This window comes from Elephas maximus, chromosome 2 (genome assembly GCF_024166365.1).
Source record: "Elephas maximus indicus isolate mEleMax1 chromosome 2, mEleMax1 primary haplotype, whole genome shotgun sequence".
In the NCBI taxonomy this organism is placed as follows: domain Eukaryota; kingdom Metazoa; phylum Chordata; class Mammalia; order Proboscidea; family Elephantidae; genus Elephas; species Elephas maximus.
Window position 1 is genome coordinate 174,248,317 of NC_064820.1, and position 19,578 is coordinate 174,267,894.

General features: G+C 40.4%; 1 protein-coding gene across 2 annotated transcripts; it reads left to right on the plus strand.

Moving 5' to 3' along the window:
- Positions 1–1,851: 1,851 nt before the first annotated feature.
- Positions 1,852–17,444, plus strand: THG1L (tRNA-histidine guanylyltransferase 1 like). Of its 2 annotated transcripts, XM_049874224.1 has the most exons (6): positions 1,852–2,071; positions 2,905–3,081; positions 4,632–4,801; positions 5,777–5,865; positions 7,060–7,167; positions 15,883–17,444. In XM_049874224.1, the coding sequence occupies exons 1-6, from the start codon at positions 1,881–1,883 to the stop codon at positions 16,042–16,044; spliced, it is 897 nt and encodes a 298-aa protein (XP_049730181.1). In that variant the 5' UTR covers positions 1,852–1,880; the 3' UTR covers positions 16,045–17,444. The 2 variants fall into 2 exon arrangements, with proteins under 2 accessions (XP_049730181.1, XP_049730182.1); XM_049874225.1 differs by lacking the exon at positions 1,852–2,071 and having other exon boundaries at positions 2,996–3,081; positions 4,636–4,801.
- Positions 17,445–19,578: the final 2,134 nt, after the last annotated feature.

The window sequence follows — 19,578 nt, forward strand, 5'->3', positions numbered from 1 at the left end:
CAATGCAAATGTCTATTCAACAGTACAGTGGATAAACTGTAGTATAATCATGCAGGGGGATACTATACAGGAATGAAGATTAATGAACCTAAACTACAGGCTGCAATTTGGTTGAATCTCACAAACATAATGTCGAGCTTAAGAGACCAAATGCCGAAGAACACATACTGCAAAGTTCCATTTATATAAAGTTGAGAAATATGCATAACTAAGTTATAGATGTTAAGAAAGTCATTTCTTTTGGAAAGGAGGAATATAGGTGGTAATTGAGATGGGCTCCTCAGGGCTGGCAATGTTCTCTTTCTTGACTAGGTGGTAGTTACACCATGTTTTGTGCACTTTTCTATATGTATGTTAATTTTCAATAAAAAGATTTAAGAAAAAATAAGTTGACATAAAGACAAGTAATAAAACAACAATGACATACTTCTGGATGGATAGACAAGAAAGAAGGTGGTAACAGTGATTGCCTGAGGTATGTGGAGTTAGAGACTTTTCACCACAAAGCCTTTCGTACTCTTTGAATATTTTTCTTGAGAATGAAAAAAATTTAATGTTTTTTTTTCCTTAGGTAATGAATGTGAAAGAGCTTTATAAATCATAAAGCATCACACAAATATTAAGTTGTATTGCTACTGTTATCTACCAACCAAAAACCCAGTCCCGTCGAGTCGATTCCAACTCACAGTGACCCTATAGGACAGAGTAGAACTTCCCCGTAGAGTTTCCAAGGAGCACCTGGTGGATTCGAACTGCCGACCCGTTGGTTAGCAGCTGTAGCACGTAACCACTACACCACCAGGGTTTCCTGTCACCTACCAGCAACAAGAAATCAGACATTGGATTTTTGAATTTTAGTGTTGAAGTTGAAATAATTTAGTACATCAGAAGGTTGGAAGCTCAAGGCCACCCAGAGGCACCTAGGAAGAATGGCCTGGAGATCCGCTTCTGAAAACGAGCCATTGAAAATCTATGGAGCACAGTTATGGTTTGACACACATGGAGTTGCCATGAGTACTGGTATTGATACATGTTGGAATCAAAAACCAAACCTGTTGCCCTCAAGTCAATTCTGACTCATAGCGACCTTATAGGACATAGCAGAACTGCGCTGTAGGGTTTCCCAGGCTTAAATCTGTAGGGAGCAGGGAACAGATTGCCAGATGGGTTTCGAGTAGTTAAATCAGTTTTTCTTTTAAAAGTCTTGTTTTGGGATATTTAATGACACTGAAAAATACTCAGGCTAAATGGAAAAACACAAAAATTGTATATGTGTATGACTCCAGTTTTGTGTGTTCACTGCGTAAACATACATATACGTAAAAGAGACTGGAAGGAACCTACCACCATACTTTGGTGGGGGGTGGGGGGTGGTTATGAAGTGTTAATTTTCTTGTATTTTTCAGGATAGTCCACATTTTCTGCAGTGCATGTGCACATGGTTAAGCGCTGGACGACTAACCAAAAAGTTGGTGGTTTAAAGCCATCCAGAAGCGCCTCAGAAGTAAGGCCTGTTTCTGAAACGTCCCATCCTTGAAAACCCTATGGAGCTGTTCTGTTCGCACACGAGGAGTCTCCTTGAGCCAGAATCCACTCTGACAACTAACAACAACATTTAGAAAGAAAACAAGTCACAACTAAATCCTTTCAAGGTAGACAGAATCTTTTTTTTAAAGCTTCGAGAGAGTGGTTTATTGCGGGTCGGAAGGAAAAGGTGAGGAAGCGTCGGTAGTACAAAGAAAAGAAACTTCTCTTCCTTCTCCAGCGGATACAGGAATATAAGGAGAGGCGAGTGAGGCCGACCTCCTCCGTGCCTAGAGCGGCCACCAGGAGAAATAACTTCCGGGGCGGAGCTGTACATTCCACTTCCGCGGCGGGGAATGTGGGCCTCCTGTAATGTGAAGTTTCCGGATTGCCTGGCTATCAGTTCCGTCATTCTGAGACGGTGTCTGAGTTTGGGTGTGACCATGGCAAAGAGCAAGTTCGAATACGTGCGGGACTTCGAGGCCGACGACACCTGCCTGGCCCACTGCTGGGTAGTAGTGCGACTGGATGGCAGGAATTTCCACCGGTGAGTAAGACCGGCCCTGTGCCGAATGGCGCGCGTTAGCGCTTTCTGGCGCCTCGCCACATACTGTCGCAGCGCTTGGCCCACCCATACCGGGGTAACGGGACAGCCAATGAACGCGCGGCGTTGCGCGTCACTGAGTGCAGGCGACGGCAGTGCATGGTCGCGGGCTGGCCAGGGTAGTTAAATGGAGGATGATGGTGTGCCCCTCGTGTGGAACTGGCTTGGTGTGCCCGGGCTCGGGGGTTAGAGACCTGTTAGCCAGGACCTGGTGGAAAAAGTCCATTACAGGGGCACTATTCAGTCGCTGAGCTGTTTTGTCGGATATTTTTGAAAGATGTTTGTGGACAGCACTTTTTAGTACGTGCTTATCCCTTTATCAGTAACAGGCCATATGGACAGGATTCAGAGGGAAAAGAAAAAAAAAAGGAGAAATGTAGAAGAAAGATGGGAATTTAGTTAAAGAAAAAAGTACTGTTTAATGATAATGATTATTATGATTAACACTTACTGAGCACTTATTAGGAGCTGGGCACAATTACATTTGCTATTTTCCACTAATATTCAGGACAACCCAATGAGGTAAATAACTCATTATCCCTATTTCACAGAAAAGGGAATTAAGGCTTAGCAGTTTTGTCCTTTTTATCTCCCCCCCCCCCCCCCCACTAGATCTGGGCAAGAAAAAAACCAGTTCTTGTGGAAATGAATGAGCTATGGTTAATAGAATGTTTGGGTTCCCAGTACTGTTATCTTACAGCCTTTGTGATCTGTGTTGTTAATGATGGGATTTCTTCCATCCATGCCATGTCCCGTCCTCTTTTTCCCCTGCGAAGGTTCTCTGAGAAGCACAACTTTGAAAAACCTAATGACAGCCGTGCCCTCCACCTGATGACTAAATGTGCCCAGACTGTAATGAAAGAACTAGAGGATATTGTGATTGCATACGGACAGAGTGATGAGTACAGCTTTGTGTTCAAGCGGAAGAGTAACTGGTTTAAAAGAAGAGCCAGGTAATCCTCTCCATGGCCTAGCTCCTTTCTTCAGAATATTTCAACTAGCATCTGGTTTTCTGCCTATCTTAATTGCAGGCTTACAGAATACAGATAGTGTCTGCGGTATTTACAACTGCCAAGTGTATGTATATTTCCCATTTAGACTGTTATACTTCCTCTGATATCTGAGCATTCAGAATGCCTTTTTATCTGATTTTTAGCTTCTAGACATCAACTTAGCTTCTAAACAGATCTGGTATTGAATGTTAAGAGTAGAAACAGAGCACATGAATGTGCTTTTAATAATCGGTTGGTTTTAGTCAGTATAACTCTACACGCATTGCAGTGTTGTTTAAACTTATTTTTAATAGATTTCTTATTTAGAGCAGTTTTGGGTTTACAGAAAAATTGTACAGTTAAGTGGAAAGTTCCCATATAACCCCCATCTCTTGCACATTATTTCTTCTGTTAAGATCTTGTATTTTTGTGGTATATTTGTTATGATTGATACATTATTATTAACTGAAGTTCATTTTTTTTTATATGGGTTCACTGTTTGTGTTGTACTATCCTGTGGATCTTGACAAATGCTTAATGTCATGTGTCCACCATTCCTGTATCATAAAGAATAGTTTCACTCCCTAAAAATACCCTGTGCTCTACCTATTCATTCTTCTCCCCCTTCTCCTTGCCCCTGGCAACCAGTGATCTTTTCACTATCTATAGTTTTGCATTTTCCAGAATGTCATAGAGTTAAAACCATACACTATATAGCTTCTTTCACTTAGCGATATCCGTTAAAGGTTCCTCCATGACTTTTTGTGGCTTGATAGCTCATTTCTATTTATTTGCGAATAAAACTCCATTGTATAGATATACGTCGGAGCCCTGATGGTGCAGTGGTTAAGCCATTGGCTGCTAGCTGAAAGGCTGGAGTTTGAACCCACCAGCTGCTCCGCAGGAGAAAAATGTGGCAGTCTGCTTCCATAAAGATTGCACCCTAGGAAACCATATGGGGCAGTTCTGCTCTGTCCTGTATGGTTCCTATGAGTTGGAATCGACTCAGTGGCAGTGGGTTTTGTTTTTGTGTATAGACGTACTACAACTTGTTTATCCGTCCACCTATTGAAGAACATTTTGGTTTTGCTTAAACTTTTAATTAAGAAGTATATCATTACAAAATACACAAATCTGATGTTTTATTTTGCAATATTTAGAAACTCACAGGAAACAAATTGTACAATGAATTGGTATACTTGTAAAACAATGATTCTCTTCCTTCCAATACTGAAAAAACTTCTCTTGAACTATAAATTCACATCACATCCTACAGAGAAAAATTCAGTATTAGTAAATTTTTGTAGAACTGGAAGTAGAAGCAGGCTGCATTTAAAATATATGACTGAAACATTAAAATGTTTTTTCTTGGCTAAATGCATTTTATCTCTTGGCCTGCTGGGCAGTTTGTGTAATCTCTCTGTTGCACCCATGGGCCTTATCATGGTGTTGAATTAATGTTATGTATTTTCTCTTTTCTTGCTCCACCTAATGTGCCTTATATTTGCAAGTAAGTTCATGACTCATGTGGCCTCCCAGTTCGCCTCCAGCTATGTGTTTTATTGGCGGGATTACTTTGAGGACCAGCCTCTTCTGTATCCCCCAGGCTTTGATGGAAGAGTTGTGGTGTATCCTACCAACCAGACCTTAAAGGACTACCTCAGCTGGCGGCAAGCAGATTGTAAGTAGCAGCAAATAAATGGATGTAGTTAAACCGCCAGTTCCATACAGTGGAGGTAGTGATCTGGCACAAGTTTGGCCCAAAGGTGTATTTTGTTTGGAGCGCAGTATTTAAAACATTTTTTTAGTTAAAAATATTTGAAAAATTGGGACTTTCTTTTTTCAACCTTTTTTCCCTCTTTTTGAAAATCAAGATTTGGCAGCACTGGATCCATTTTCCCACTTACTGGTGAACGGGGAGCCTGTTCAGTGGCTGCCTGACCGCCCCACTCCTCCACACAGACACAAAACACACACGCCCTTGTGCCACAGCCTCTGCCACTCCCTATTGTCCCCCTGGAGTCATCCACTGCACCTCACACATTTCTGTTCTTGCTGGCCTCAGTAGGTATTTGAGTTGTGACCCCTGCCTTACATAACTGTGATGAAATGTTTGTGAGACTTCTGCTTGTTTGATGTGTTTTGATTTTTCCAGAAGAACTGGAAAAGAGATTGCGATAACGTAAATCAAATAACTTTGATAGTATTCCTAAGCTTAACACACAAGTTAACAGATTTGTGTAAAGCATACCTGGAAAAAAAAAAAACAAACCCATTGCCATCAAGTCAATTGCTACTCACAGCAACCCTATATGACAGAGTAGAACGACCTCCATAGAGTTTCGAAGGAGCACCTGGTGGATTCGAACTGCTGACCTTTTGGTTAGCAGCCATAGCTTTTAACCACTACGTCACCAGCATACCTGAAGTGACGTAATAAAACTGTTGAAAGGAAGCAAGTTTTTTTTTTTTTTTTTTTTTCTGCTTGACCCTTCCGCCCATTTTCCTTTTGTATGACTTTTGGTAAGTCACTAAATGTCTCTGAGATCTCTTCTTAAAAAAGAGAGGGGCAGGACTCTGGTATTCTTTGAAGTGTTGGGATTGAGTAAAGATTCTGGGTATATAAACAGTACTATTTAAATTGTTCTTTCCACAGGTCACATCAATAATCTTTATAATACAGTTTTCTGGGCACTTATACAACAGTCTGGACTAACACCAGTGCAAGCCCAAAGGAGATTACAGGTATAAAGATCTTGCTGCCTTAATGCTTAGCTGGGGACAGTTTTCAGTAGGCTCTCTCTTATCATTGTGCATTCTCGTCTAGCTCTTGACAGCTGTGCTTTGAAAAGATACACAAATCATACTGGTAGCAGCTCTGCTGCTTGCTTGCTCTGTAACCCTGGGTGAGTTAATTCTGCCTGAGCCTGTTTCCTCAGCTGAAAAATGGAATTAATGACACGGGCTCTGCATTGCCACATGGTAACACTTGGCTGGAGTTGTATATTAACTGCCGTCTTTAGACGGAGCATGTGCCCTTTTAGTATCGGCCCCCACCAGGTCTTTTCACTTGTTGCCGTTACCTGTGGGGCACCTGTGTTTTGAATTTATGACCCTATATTTGGCTAAGAGTTCAGGCTCTGAGGTCAAATAACTATATTCAGATTATGCTTCTGTATACTTTTATTTTCTCTATCTCCGTTTTTTTATAGATAAAATGTGGAAAATAGTATTCCTACCTAATTGGTTTATGCTGAGAATAGCATGATGCATGTGAAATGTATAAAGCACATTGTAAGTGCATAATACATCCTGGCTTTGATTATGAGATAACATTGCCATTCATAAGATGACTGTAATTCTGAAATGAGATAATGTGTTGCAGCAGCTCCTGATACAATGCCTGGCTCGTTATAACTACTCCGTAAATAGCTGTCTTTACTAATAATGTTAATGATGAAGATTTATATATAGCAAAAATAGGAATACAGGTAGATATATCCAGGCTTTGGAAGAATTGAGTTCAGATTTTGATTCTTCTTACTGGAAGAATAAGAACAACCTTAGGCAATTTTTCTAAGTTTTGGTCTTCTCATCTCTAAAATGGAGGTAGTTGTGAGGATCAAATAACAAAACATACATGAAGTACCTAGTACTTTAGGTACTCAATTATTTTTCGTTCCTCCTACCCCATCGCATTCTTGACTTATGAAACCAGTTGTTTGCTGTCAAGGAGAATTTTATTAATTTAGATATCTTAATAAGATTTAACTTATTTAAGATTTGAACTGGTCTTAAAATAAAAATGTATTATTACCCATAAGATATTTGATAAAACTTCCATTTCTTGATTTGGTTGTGAAAGCTTAGATAGAGGGTGGAATGCATAGGTGAGAGAGCGAAGATGCAAAGCTTTTTACACCTGTTTTATTTCCTCAGGGAACTCTTGCAGCAGACAAGAATGAGATTTTATTTTCTGAATTCAACATCAACTACAATAATGAGCCCCTGATGTACAGGAAAGGGACTGTGCTGATCTGGCAGAAGGTAATGCTGTTACATTCAAAGAAACACGGAGGTCAGGAAAGAAGAGAACCTGGGCCATCCCCGACCAGCTCTTGCCTGCTACCTCTATGCTCATATGACCCCAGTTGCTAACAGGTCTTTTCCAAAAGAGGTGGTTTAGATTTTTATTTTGGATGCTTATTTTGTCAGTCAATATGAACTTAGGGATATGGAATCACCCCCCCCCCACCTTTTTTTTTTGAGTTGACTTTATATCTTTTTTTTTTAATTGTGCAAGTGAAAGTTTACAGATCAAGTCAGTCTGCCATAGAAAAATTTATACACGCCTTGCTGTATACTCCTAATTACTCTCCTCCTAATGAGACAGCACACTCCTTCCCTCCACTGTCCCTTTTCATGTCCATTCGGCCAGCTTCTGAGCCCCTCCGCCCTCCCATCTCCCCTCCAGACAGGAGATGCCAACATAGTCTGATGTGTCTACTTGATCCAAGAAACTCTTCACCAGTATCATTTTCTGTCCCATTGTCCAGTCCAATCCCTGTCTGAAGAGTTGGCTTTGGGAATGGTTCCTGTCTGGGGCTAACAGAAGGTCTGGGGGCCATGACCACAGGGATCCTAGTCTCAGTCAGACCATTAAATCTAGTCTTTTAATGAGAATTTGGGGTCTGCATCCCACTGCTCTCCTGCTCCCTCAGGGGTTCTCTGTTGTGTTCCCTGTCAGGGCATTCATCAGTTATAGCCAGACACCATCTACTTCTGGTCTCAGGCTGATGGAGTCTCTGGTTTATGTGGTCCTTTCTGTCTCTTGGACTCATAATTACTTTGTGTCTTTGGTGTTCCTCATTCTCCAGGTGGGTTGAGTCCAGTTGATGAATCTTAGATGGCCGCTTGCTAGGGTTTAAGACCCCAGACACTACTCTCCAAAGTGATATGCAGGGTGTTATCTTAATAGATTTTATTATGCCAGTGGACTTAGATGTCCCCTGAAACCATGGTCCCTGAAGCCCCGCCCCTGCTACTCTGGCCTTCAAAGCATTCAGTTTATTCAGGAGACTGCTTTTGGTTTAATCCAGTTGTGCTGATCTCTGCTATATTGTGTGTTTTCTTTCCCTTCACCTAAAATAGTTCTTATCTACATCTAATTAGTGAAAACCCCTCTCCCTCCTTCCCTCCCCTCTCAAAACCATCAAAGAATATTTTCTTGAGTTCTTAGAACAGTGATCTTATACAATATTTGTCCTTTTGCAACTGACTAATTTCACTCAGCATGATGCCTTCCAGATTCCTCCATGTTATGAAATGTTTCATGGATTCATCATTGTTCTTTATCGATGCCTAATATTCCATTGTGTGAATATACCATAATTTATTTATCCATTCATCTGTTGATGAGCACCTTGGTTGCTTCCATCTTTTTGCTGTTATAAACAGTGCGGCGGTGAACATGGGTATGCATATAACTGTTCGTGTAAAGGCTCTTATTTCTCTAGGATATATTCCAAGAAGTAGGATTGCTGATCGTGGGGTAGTTCTATTTCTAGCTTTTTAAAGGAAGTGCCAAATCGATTTCTAAAGTGGATGTACCATTTTACATTCTCGCCAGCAGTGTATAAGTGTTCCTGTCCCTCCACAACCTCTCCAACATTTATTATTTTGTGTTTTTTGGATCAATGCCAGCCTTGCTGGAGTGAGTTGGAATCTCATTGTAGTTTTGATCTGCCTCTCTAATGGCTAACGATCGTGAGCATTTCCTCATTTATCTTTTCACTGACTGAATGTCTTCTCTAGTGAAGTGCCTGTTTGTATCTTTTGCCCATTTTTTAATTAGGTTATTTATCTTTTTGTGGTTGAGTTTTTGCAGTATCATGTAGATTTTAGAGATCAGATGCTGTTTGGAAATGTCATAGCTAAAAACTTTTTCCCAGTTTGTAGGTAATCTTTTTACTCTTTTGGTGAAGTCTTTGGATGAGCATAAAACCGAAACACCAAACCCACTGCTGTCGAGTCAATTCCAACTCTTAGCGACCCTATAGGACAAAGTAGAACTGCCCGATAGAGTTTCCAAGGAGCACTTGGCAGGTTCGAACTGCTGACCTTTTGGTTAACAGCCGTAGCTCTTAACCACTATGCCACCAGGGTTTCCTTGGATGAGCATAGGTATTTGATTTTTAGGAGCTCCTAGTTATCTAGTTTCTCTTCTTCGTTGTTAGTAATGTTTTGTATACTGTTTATGCCATATATTAGGGCTCCTAGCGTTGTCCCTATTTTTTCTTCCTTGATCTTTATTGCTTTAGATTTTATATTTATGTCTTTGATCCATTTTGAGTTAGTTTTTGTGCATGGTGTGAGGTATGGGTCTTGTTTCATATTTTTGCAGATGGATATCCAGTTACGCCAGCACGATTAGTTAAAAGACTGTCTTTTCCCCATTTAACTGGCTTTGGGTCTTTGTCAAATATCAACTGCCCATATGTGGATGAATTTATGTCTGGATTCTCAATCCTGTTCCATTGGTCTGTGTATCTGTTGTTGTACCAGTACCAGGTTGTGACTACTGTGGCAGTATAATAGGTTCTAAAATCAGGTAGAGTGAGGCCTCCCACTTTGTTCTTCTTTTTCAGTAATGCTTTACGTATGCGGGGCCTGTTTCCTTGCCATATGAAGTTGGTGATTTATTTCTCCATCTCTTTAAAAAATGTCTTTGGAATTTGGATTGGAATTGCATTGTATCTATACATGGCTTTTGGTAGAATAGACATTTTTACAATGATAAGTCTTCCTATCCATGAGTAAGGTATGTTTTTCCACTTATGTAGGTCTCTTTTGGTTTCTTGCAGCAGTGTCTTGTAGTTTTCTTCGTATAGGTCTTTTACATCTCTGGCAAGATTTATTCCTAAGTATTTTATTTTCTTAGGGGCTACTGTAAATGGTATTGATTTGGTGATTTCCTCTTGGATGTTCTTTTTGTTGGGGTAGAGGAATCCAACTGATTTTTGTATGTTTATCTTGTATCCTGATAATCTGCTGAACTGTTCTATTAGTTTCAGTAGTTTTCTTGAGGATTCTTTAGGGTTTTCTGTGTATAAGATCGTGTCCTCTGCAAATAGAGATACTTTTATTTCTTCCTTACCAATCTGGATGCCCTTTATTTCTTTCTCTAGCCTAATTGCTCTGGCTAGGACCTCCAGCACAATGTTGAATAAGAATGGTAATCCTTGTCTGTTCCCGATCCCAGGGGGAATGCTTTCAGGCTCTCTCCATTTACAGTGATGTTGGCTGTTGGCTTTGTATAAATGCCCTTTATTATGTTGAGGAATTTTCCTTCTATTCCTATTTTGCCAAAAGTTTTTTTTTTTTTTTTTTTTTAATCATGAATGGGTGAAGAACTTTGTCAAATACTTTTTCTGCGTCAATTGATAAAAACCATGGGATTCTTGTCTTTTTGTTTTATTTATATGAGGGATTATGTTAATTGTTTTTTTAATGTTGAATCATCCCTGCATACCTGGTATGAATCCCACTTAGTCATGGTGAATTATTTTTTTTGATATGTTATTGAATTCTATTGGCTAGAATTTTGTTGAGGATTGTTGCATCTAAGTTCATGAGGGGTATAGGTCTGTAATTTTCTTTTTTTTGTGATGTCTTTACCTGGTTTTGCTATCAGGGATATGCTGGCTTCAGAGAATGAGTTTGGGAGTATTCCGTCCTTTTCTATGCTCAGAAATACCTCTAGGAGTGGTGGTGTTAACTCTTCTCTGAAGGTTTGGTAGAACTCTCCAGTGAAGCTGTCTGGGCCAGGGTTTTTTGTTGTTGTTGGGAGTTTTTCGATTACCTTTTCAGTCTCTTCTTTTTTTTATGGGTCTATTTCATTGTTCTGTCTCTGTTTGTGTTCGTATAGGTAGGTAGTGTGTTTCTAAGAATTCATCCATTTCTCCTAGGCTTTCAAATTTGTTAGAGTACAATTTTTCGTAGTCTGTTGTAATATCACCCATCTCATTTCTTATTTGGGTTATTTGCTTCCTCTCCTGTTTTTCTTTTGTGAGTTTGGCCAGTGGTTTATCAATTTTGTGAATTTTTTCAAAAAACCAGCTTTTGGTCTTGTTAATTCTTTCAATTGTTTTTCTGTTTTCTATTTCATTTAATTCTGCTCTAATTTTTTTTATTATTTGCTTTATTCTGGTGCCTGAGGGTTTCTTTTGTTGCTCTCTTTGTATTTGTTCAAGTTGTAGGGAGAATTCTTTGATTTTGGCCCTTTCTTCTTTTTGGATATGTGCATTTATTGATATAAATTGATCCCTGAGCACTGCTTTCACTGTGTCCCAAAGGTTCTGATAGGAAGTGTTTTCATTCTCATTGGATTCTGTGAATTTCTTTATTCCATCCTTAATGTCTTCTATAATCCAGTCTTTTTTGAGTAGGGTATTGTTTAGTTTCCAAGTGTTTGATTTCTTTTCCCTGCTTTTCCTGGTATTGATTTCCACTTTCATGGCCCTATGGTCAGAGAAGATGGTTTGTAATATTTCAATGTTTTGGATTCTGCTAAGGCTTGCTTTATGACCTAATATGTGGTCTATTCTAGAGAATGTTTCACGTGCACTACAAAAGAAAGTATACTTGGTTGCTGTTGGGTGGAGTGTTCTGTCTATTTCTGTAAGGTCAAGTTGGTTGATTGTGGCATTTAGATCTTCCGTGTCTTTATTGAGCTTCTTTCTGGATGTCCTGTCCTTCACCAAAAGTGGTGTGTTGAAGTCTCCTGCTATAATTGTGGAGCTGTCTATCTCACTTTTCAGTGCTGTTAAAGTTTAGTTTTTAGTTTATGTATCTTGCAGCCCTGTCATTGGGTGCATAAGTATTTAACATGGCTATATCCTCCTGGTATATTGTCCCTTTAATCATTATATAGTGTCTTTCCTTATCCTTTGTGGTGGATTTAACTTTAAAGTCCATTTTGTCAGAAATTAATATTGCCACTCCTGCTGTTTTTTGTTGTTTGCTTGATATATTTTTTTCCATTCTTTGAGTTTTAGTTCATTTGTGTCTCTAAGGTGTGTATCTTGTAGGCAGCATGTAGATGGATCGTGTTTTTTAATCCAATCTGCCACACTTTGTATCTTTATTAGTGCATTTAGTCCATTTACATTCAGCGTAATTATGGATAAGTATGAGTTTAGCGCAGTCATTTTGATATCTTTTTTTGTGTGTTGTTTACAGTTTCTTTTCCTACTTAATTTTTTGTGCTGAGTAGATTATTTTTATATATTGTGTTTTCTTCTTATTTGTTGTTTTTGAATTTGTTTCTGCTGAGTCTCTATTTTTTTCTTTTGTTTTATTTTGATCAGTAGGATAGTTAATCTCCTTTGTGGTTACCTTAATATTTACCCCTATTTTTCTAAGTTTAAACCTAACTTTTATTTCTTTATATCGCCTTGTCTTCCTCTCCATTTGAAAGATCTATGACTACATTTCTTAGTCCCTCTTTCTTGTTTTAATGTTGTCTTCTTTTACATAATACATCACTGTTTCCCTGTTTTGAACATTTTTTTTTCCTGATTTATTTTTATGATTTCCCTGACTGGGTTGACCTCTGAGTGCTCTGTAGTGCTCTAGTCTTGGCTTGATACCTGGTATTATTGTTTTTCTAACCAAAGAACTCCCTTTAGTATTTCTTGCAGTTTTGGTTTGGTGTTTACAAATTCTCTGAACTTTTCGTTTATCTGGAAATGTCTTAATTTTGCTTTCATATTTGAGAGACAGTTTTGCTGGATATATGATTTTTGGCTGGTAACTTTTTTCCTTTAATGGTTTATATAAGTCATCCCATTGCCTCCTTACCTGCATGGTTTCTGCCGAGTAGAACGAGCTTATTGTTATTGATTCTTCTTTGTAGGTGACTTTTCATTTATCCGCAGTTGCTCTTAAAATTCTCTCTTTGTCTTTGGTTTTGGCAGGTTTGATGATAATATTACTTGGTGACTTTATTTAAAATCTACCTTATGCGGAGTTCAATTAGCATCTTGGATAGACATCTTCTCATCTTTCATGATATTAGGGAAGTTTTCTGCCAACAAATCCTCAACAATTCTCTCTGTATTTTCTGTTCTCCCTGCCTCTTCTGGTACTCCAATCACTCGTAGGTTATTTCTCTTGATAGAGTCCCACATGATTCTTAAGGTTCATTTTTTTTAATTCTTTTATCTGATTTTTCTTCAAATAAATTGGCGCCAAGTGCTTTATCTTCAGGCTCACCAATTCTGCCTTCCACTTGCTCAGTTCTGCTCCTCTGACTTTCTATGGAATTGTCTAATTCTGTAATTGTATGGTTAATCTTCTGAATTTGTGATTGCTGTCTCTATGGATTCTTGCAGCTTATTACATTTTTCATTATGTTCTTGAATAATCTTTTTAACTTCTTCAACTGTTATGTCTGTGTGTTCCTTGGCTTGTTCTGCATATTGCCAGATCTCCTTCCTGATGTCTTGAAGGATTGTTTATTAATGTTTTGTATTCTGTATCTGATAATTCCAGGATGGCACTTTCATCTACAAGATCCCTTGATTCTTTATTCTGAGAGTTTGTTGAAGCGATCATGGTCTGTTTCTTTATGTGATTTGATATTGACTGTTGTCTCCGAGCCATCTGTAAGTTTTGTATTAGTTTATTTTGTTTGTTTACTGTATCCTAGCTTCTTGCTTTGTTTTGTTTTGATATGCCCAAATGGGTTGCTTGAGTGAGCTAGCTTGATTATTCTTGCCTTTGAAACTCTGATGTCCTGTCACCATATGGTTAGAGCTGTTATCAGGTATGTCAGTCTAGAAGTCCATTCACTTTTCTTTTATGGAATCAGCTTAGGTTTCCAGGTAGCTGGTCATGAAATGTGCGGTACAGGCTTTGTCCTACAGTCTTAGGAGGGCGGGGGTGATTGGTGTAGGTACCGGTATCTGATTGAAGCAGGGGGTCACCCTCAGAACAAGGCAGGGGGTTGAGAATTGTCCCCCAGGTGACTCTGAGGAAAGCGTATCCCTCTCCTTAGAGTGCACAGATGGTGGGCAGTTTCTGCAGATAGACCATGGGCACCCAGTGCTTTTGGTTGTAAAGATTGGGAGGTACCAGTTATCCTTGGAGCCCTGTCATGGGTGGCTGGGTAACCTGAGTGGAGCCACTAATCCTTAGGCCCCTGATGTGGGTAGGTGAGGACCCTGTTTAATAGGCCAAGTGGTGTCAAACCTCAAACACCCACCTTTCCATCGCACAGCTGAAACAGTTGCAGTCTGCCAACAAGGGCCTATTCTCATGAAATAGGCCCACACAGGTCTGTGAAGAGGGTAAAGGTACTCAAAGTCCACGGACTATTTATGCCTGGACAGGAGCTGCTTCTGTCTGGAGCTCCCCAGGTTAGTTGAGCTGGCAAATTAGCTTTTCCTCCAATTGCGAATTTATTCCTTCTCCACGGCTGGGAGAATGGCTCCAGGCACTCAACAGGCCCTATCTCACGCCCAGGGAAATCAACAGCTGCTGGAGCCGGCTTGGGGGTATGGGGCACAGTAAGATATACGCAAGTACTTAGCTTTTGCCGAGCGCACCATTCTTCTCTGGTTCCAGAGGTGTGAGTAGGCTGTGCAGCTGGCTGCTTCTCCCTGAGGAAACTGTGGCCGAACACTACCACCAATCCTTCACAGCCACTCCCGGGAATGGTGCCTGAGGGATCCCGGCGATTCAGGTCCAGCAACTCCTCTCCACTTCTGAATCGTCTCTCTCTCCCCCTGCTACTCAGTCTGTTTTCTAACGTTGCCTTTGATGTTCAGGGCTCCTAGCTTGTCATAAATATAATCGTTTTACTTGTTTTTTTGGGTCTGTGTTGTAAGAGGGATCACCGGAGGTGTCTGGCTATTCCGCCATCTTGGCACCGCCCTCCTCTCCCCTTTTTTTAAGTAGAATCACAGAATTTTAGAATTAGTGCACTTAATGTTTCTGTGTCATAGCACTCCCCAGATCAAACAGAACCTGTTTAAAAAGGTACAGTGAAGATATGAGTTTTCCATTGATAGAACATTTAAAACACATTCCATCCCATGAATTTATCTGCCTGAGGTACCCAGAAATGTTATATATAAGGATTTTGTGTCTTTCAGAAGGTTCATGAGCTTCCTCAGACATCCATACTTTAATATTCTGTAGTAAGTCTACGTTTACCTAAATCTTTCAGTCTACCAATATTTCCTCTCTGTACCAGCTCTTGGGCATTATGATTTCTCTAAGTTTATTTTCTTCTATGTAGAATAGTTTTTTTTCTAATTGAATGTTTTCCAGTATTAAGGGGTGCCTTGTGAGTTATTCATTCCACTAGCTACTTCAGCTCTTGATTATTAGTATTTTCAGAACACATTTATTCTTTGGCACAGACTTGGAGGCTTCTTAATGCAGATGGGAGAGGAGAAATATCTTTAATTCTGTAGTTATTGCTAACGAGGATCACGGAATCCCTCCTTTGTTCATAAGGCCTCCTTTCAGAGTATAGCAACATAACCTTGTAAAAGTATCTTAAAATTGTAAAGAAATTCATCCATGTTAAGATGTGTGTATGTAACAACGTGTGTGAATTTCTTTACATTTTTTAAAAATATATATATATCAAGTATATATAAAGTAAAAAAAGTGAACTTTCCCCACACCTCCCCCCTTTCTCCCAAACCCACCCACCAGTTAACAAGTCCATATTTCAACTTTTATCTGTAGGTGGATGAAGTCATGACGAAAGAAGCTAAGGTGCCAGCAGAAACGGGAGGACAAAAGATGGCAGTGACCCGAACCAGGACCAAGCCAGTGCCCTTTCACTGCGATATTATTGGGGATGCTTTCTGGAAGGAACATCCAGAGATCCTTGATGAAGACAGCTAACCCTGTGCTTTTCAATCCTGCTGTGCCTAATCCTGCAAGCCCCCAAGTCTCCTTGCCTCAGGTGGCCCTAGCATCCCTGCCACCCAGGAGAGAGTGCTGGGAGGGACATGATTCACTTTGGGGAGGGGAACAGGAAGAAATGGATGGATGGGGGCAGCGCATCTTATTCTGCTCTAAGCAGAACGCCTTTTGTGCACTGTTGGAACGTGCTTCCTTCAGTAGAAGTGCATTTTTAAAAAACTGTGCTACTATTTTTATAAAGCATGTACTATTTTATGCTTCACAGAATGAATCATTTTTAGGTTGTACCATAAGTCTTAAAAACCTGTCAACTCTTTTCATCTGTGATAAAAAATGAGCCAAAACTTTACTCTCGCCCACTCTGTTCTTAACTAGAGAATTGAGTGGCCTTGAAAATCTCACCTTTCTCACCCATCCGCTTGTACGCATCTTCGGCAGACCTGGAGATAAACATGGGCTGATGCTTGCAGGATGCCCCTGAGTTCAGGAATTCCAGAGAAAATACACACAGAGCAACTCTCCACGTTGGTGACTTTGGCCAAACAAATGAGTGTGGTTTGGATGCTGTTCTGTACATGTCCAGTGGTTTGATTTTGTGGGGCTGTGTTGTCAGCACGATGGTGATCATCATCATCATCATGTTGCCAGGGGCGTTGTTTCCAAGGCCAGGTCTTTGTAGGAAGAAAGAGAACCACGTGTATATGTGAGAGAAAGAAAACATGTATGAGAATGAATGAACGAGGAAGGAGGAACATTCCCTGAGTTTTAAGAGAACTGGTTATACCGCTCTCTTCTACTATGTTTTTTCAGTTTTAAAATCTGCTTCAGTGGGTTGGACTTCCCATTGGGAATGCTGGACTTACTGAATAATATTTTCAAGTACCCTCTGTATAATCAGAAAAATAACATTTGACTTCAAGAGCAGAGGGGTCCACACTCCCCTTGGAGTCACAGGTGGTCATAATGGTTCTTCCTGCTGTTGGGCCAGTGGAGATGGGTGCAGAGCAGCAGAGAACAGCAGCAGTGATTGCCTTGCAGCCAGGCTGTTGGCCTCTGAAGAGAGGAAGCAGTGGGAATAGGTGGTGAGAGAACTCTCATTTCCTCTCATCCTCATTTCAGAGGAAGAAAATCATTTGCCTCTATTAAGGATTAATTAAGAGACAACCCAAGTCCCAGTGCCTGGTCTCACATTGAGAATTGAGAGCCAAGAAGAAAATGCATTTTTGAAAGGGTAACGGCTGGCCTCATCTCTCACTAACTGACGCCCCATCTGTCAGTGACATTTTCCCTTCCCATCCTCCCCACTCCACAGGAATAGGAGATATGGCTCATGTCTGGTAATTGCTAAACCCTCTTTAAGAAAAATAATAAAGGTTTCAGCTCCCTTGGCCTGATTTTTCTTTGCCTCATACAGATGCAGTGTGTGACTGACTGTTAACTTTTGTGTATGTTTCTTTGCTTAAACCAGGATATATCCCTTCATCAGAGCAGTGGTTCATTAACTTCTGGATGCAAAGAAATTACTTAGAGTACTTGTTTAAATGCTGATTCCGGACACTACCATTGAAGATTCGGGGTTCAGCAATGAGTCAGAATTGACTCGACAGCAACAGGTTTGGTTTGGGTTTGGTTAATCTGATTTTTAACCCCAGAGGCCTATGGTCATTGATACACCACGCTTAGGGCAGCTGGTCCCTCAGTATCCTATGATAGGCCACGTGAGGCAATAAGATAGGGAAGCTGTTAAGTAAATTTAATGGAATAGTAAGTAATTTGTACCAAATTAAAACAGGTATAGGTAAATAAGTAGGCATTAAAGTACAAATTTCAAAACAGATCCACCCAAAGAAATTTTATGCTTTCCATGGGTGCTGTGTGATATTACCAATACTCAATTTTGCCATAAGACATGAGAATGAGTGCTTATTTGTTGAATTGCTGGCAGTTCTGCAGCTTGGAGGTCTTTGTTCAGGCAGGAGGCTTTGAACTACGAAGGACTATCCTGGGTTTAATAAACCTGCCATAACCAAACTTAACTATTTAGCGATATTACTTGGAAGCGCTGTTACTTAAAAGCCATTGCTGGGTGGTTTTTGTCTTTGGTGGAGGTTGTATTCAGTCCAGTGTATATTTCACCCAAACTAAGCCAGTTGCCATGAGCCAACTCTGACTCATGGCAACCCCACAACTATTGTGACCTTTCAAAAGCAGATCACCAGGCCTTCTGAGGCAACTCTCACTGGGTTCAAACTGCCAACCTTTATCAGACACTTATGTATTTCACAGTTGATTAATTTTCAACTTGACCTCTCAGGTAGAGAATAGTATTTTATTGGGCTTTTTTTCCAAATCTTAAACCCCAAACCAAACCCATTGCCATTGAGTCGATTCCGATTCATAGCAACCCCGTAGGACAGAGTAGAGCTGTCCCATAGGGGTTCCAAGGCTGTAATCTTTACAGAAGCAGACTGCCACATCTTTCTCCCACAGAGCAGCTGGTATGTTCAAACTGCTGACCTTTAGCAGCCAGGCGCTTCACCACCACACCAGCAGGACCCCTCCAGATGTTAAAGGAAACCTTTAAAATACAGGAACAACCAGTATACCCTTAATACTAGTTGATAGCAGTGGGGGGAGTTATGAATGTGGTTTGTGTGGCCCATCCAAAAAAACCCAAACCTGTTGCCAACAAGTCGATTCCAACTCATAGTGACCCTACAGGACAGAGTAGATCTGCCCAATAGGGTTTCCAAGGAGATGCTGGTGGATTCAAACTGCCAACCTTTTGGTTAGCATCTGAGCTCTTAACCATCATGTGGCCCACAGGCAACTGGAAATGTCTCGGCTCTGCTGGGTGAGGTAATAGCTAGGCCTTCAGTGCACAGTAGCCTATCATTTTAATATAGAAAAAGAATGCTTTGCTGAACCGGAGCTATAAAGTAACAAGTGGTACGACCAGGTCTTGTGAGTCTTCCATCATTCTGCCCTCCAGGACTTGGATCCTCATTTCCTCCAGTTTCTTAGCAATGCTTATTAGGAAATGAGTGATAATGAATTTTCTTTAGTACCAAAGTCTCTCCCATCTTGGTGCAAATTTCATTTTGCAACGGAAATGAGAAAAGGAGGACTAGATCCACCCATCCTTCATAGTTCCCTTGTACACTTAACCAATATTAGCTGACATTCACAGAGCATTTATTGTGTGCTCTGTATGCAGTATCTTAATCCTTAGGGCAATGTTAAAAGTTAAGGACTGTTTCTATAGTACTTAAGCTTCAGATGAGAAGGGGCCAGAGAGGCTAAATAATTTGCTCCCAAATTGCCCACTGGAACCAGATCATACTCAGCGTGAAAACAGAATGGGACACTTATGGCCCTCTTCCCTCAGCTTCCAGCCAGCTCTAACCAGAGATAAGTGTGCAGTTCTGGAGCGCGTCAGGATCACCTAAGGAGCGTGTTAAAACGCCCACTACGGCTTCACTCACAAAGAATCTGGAGTATTAATAAGTACCC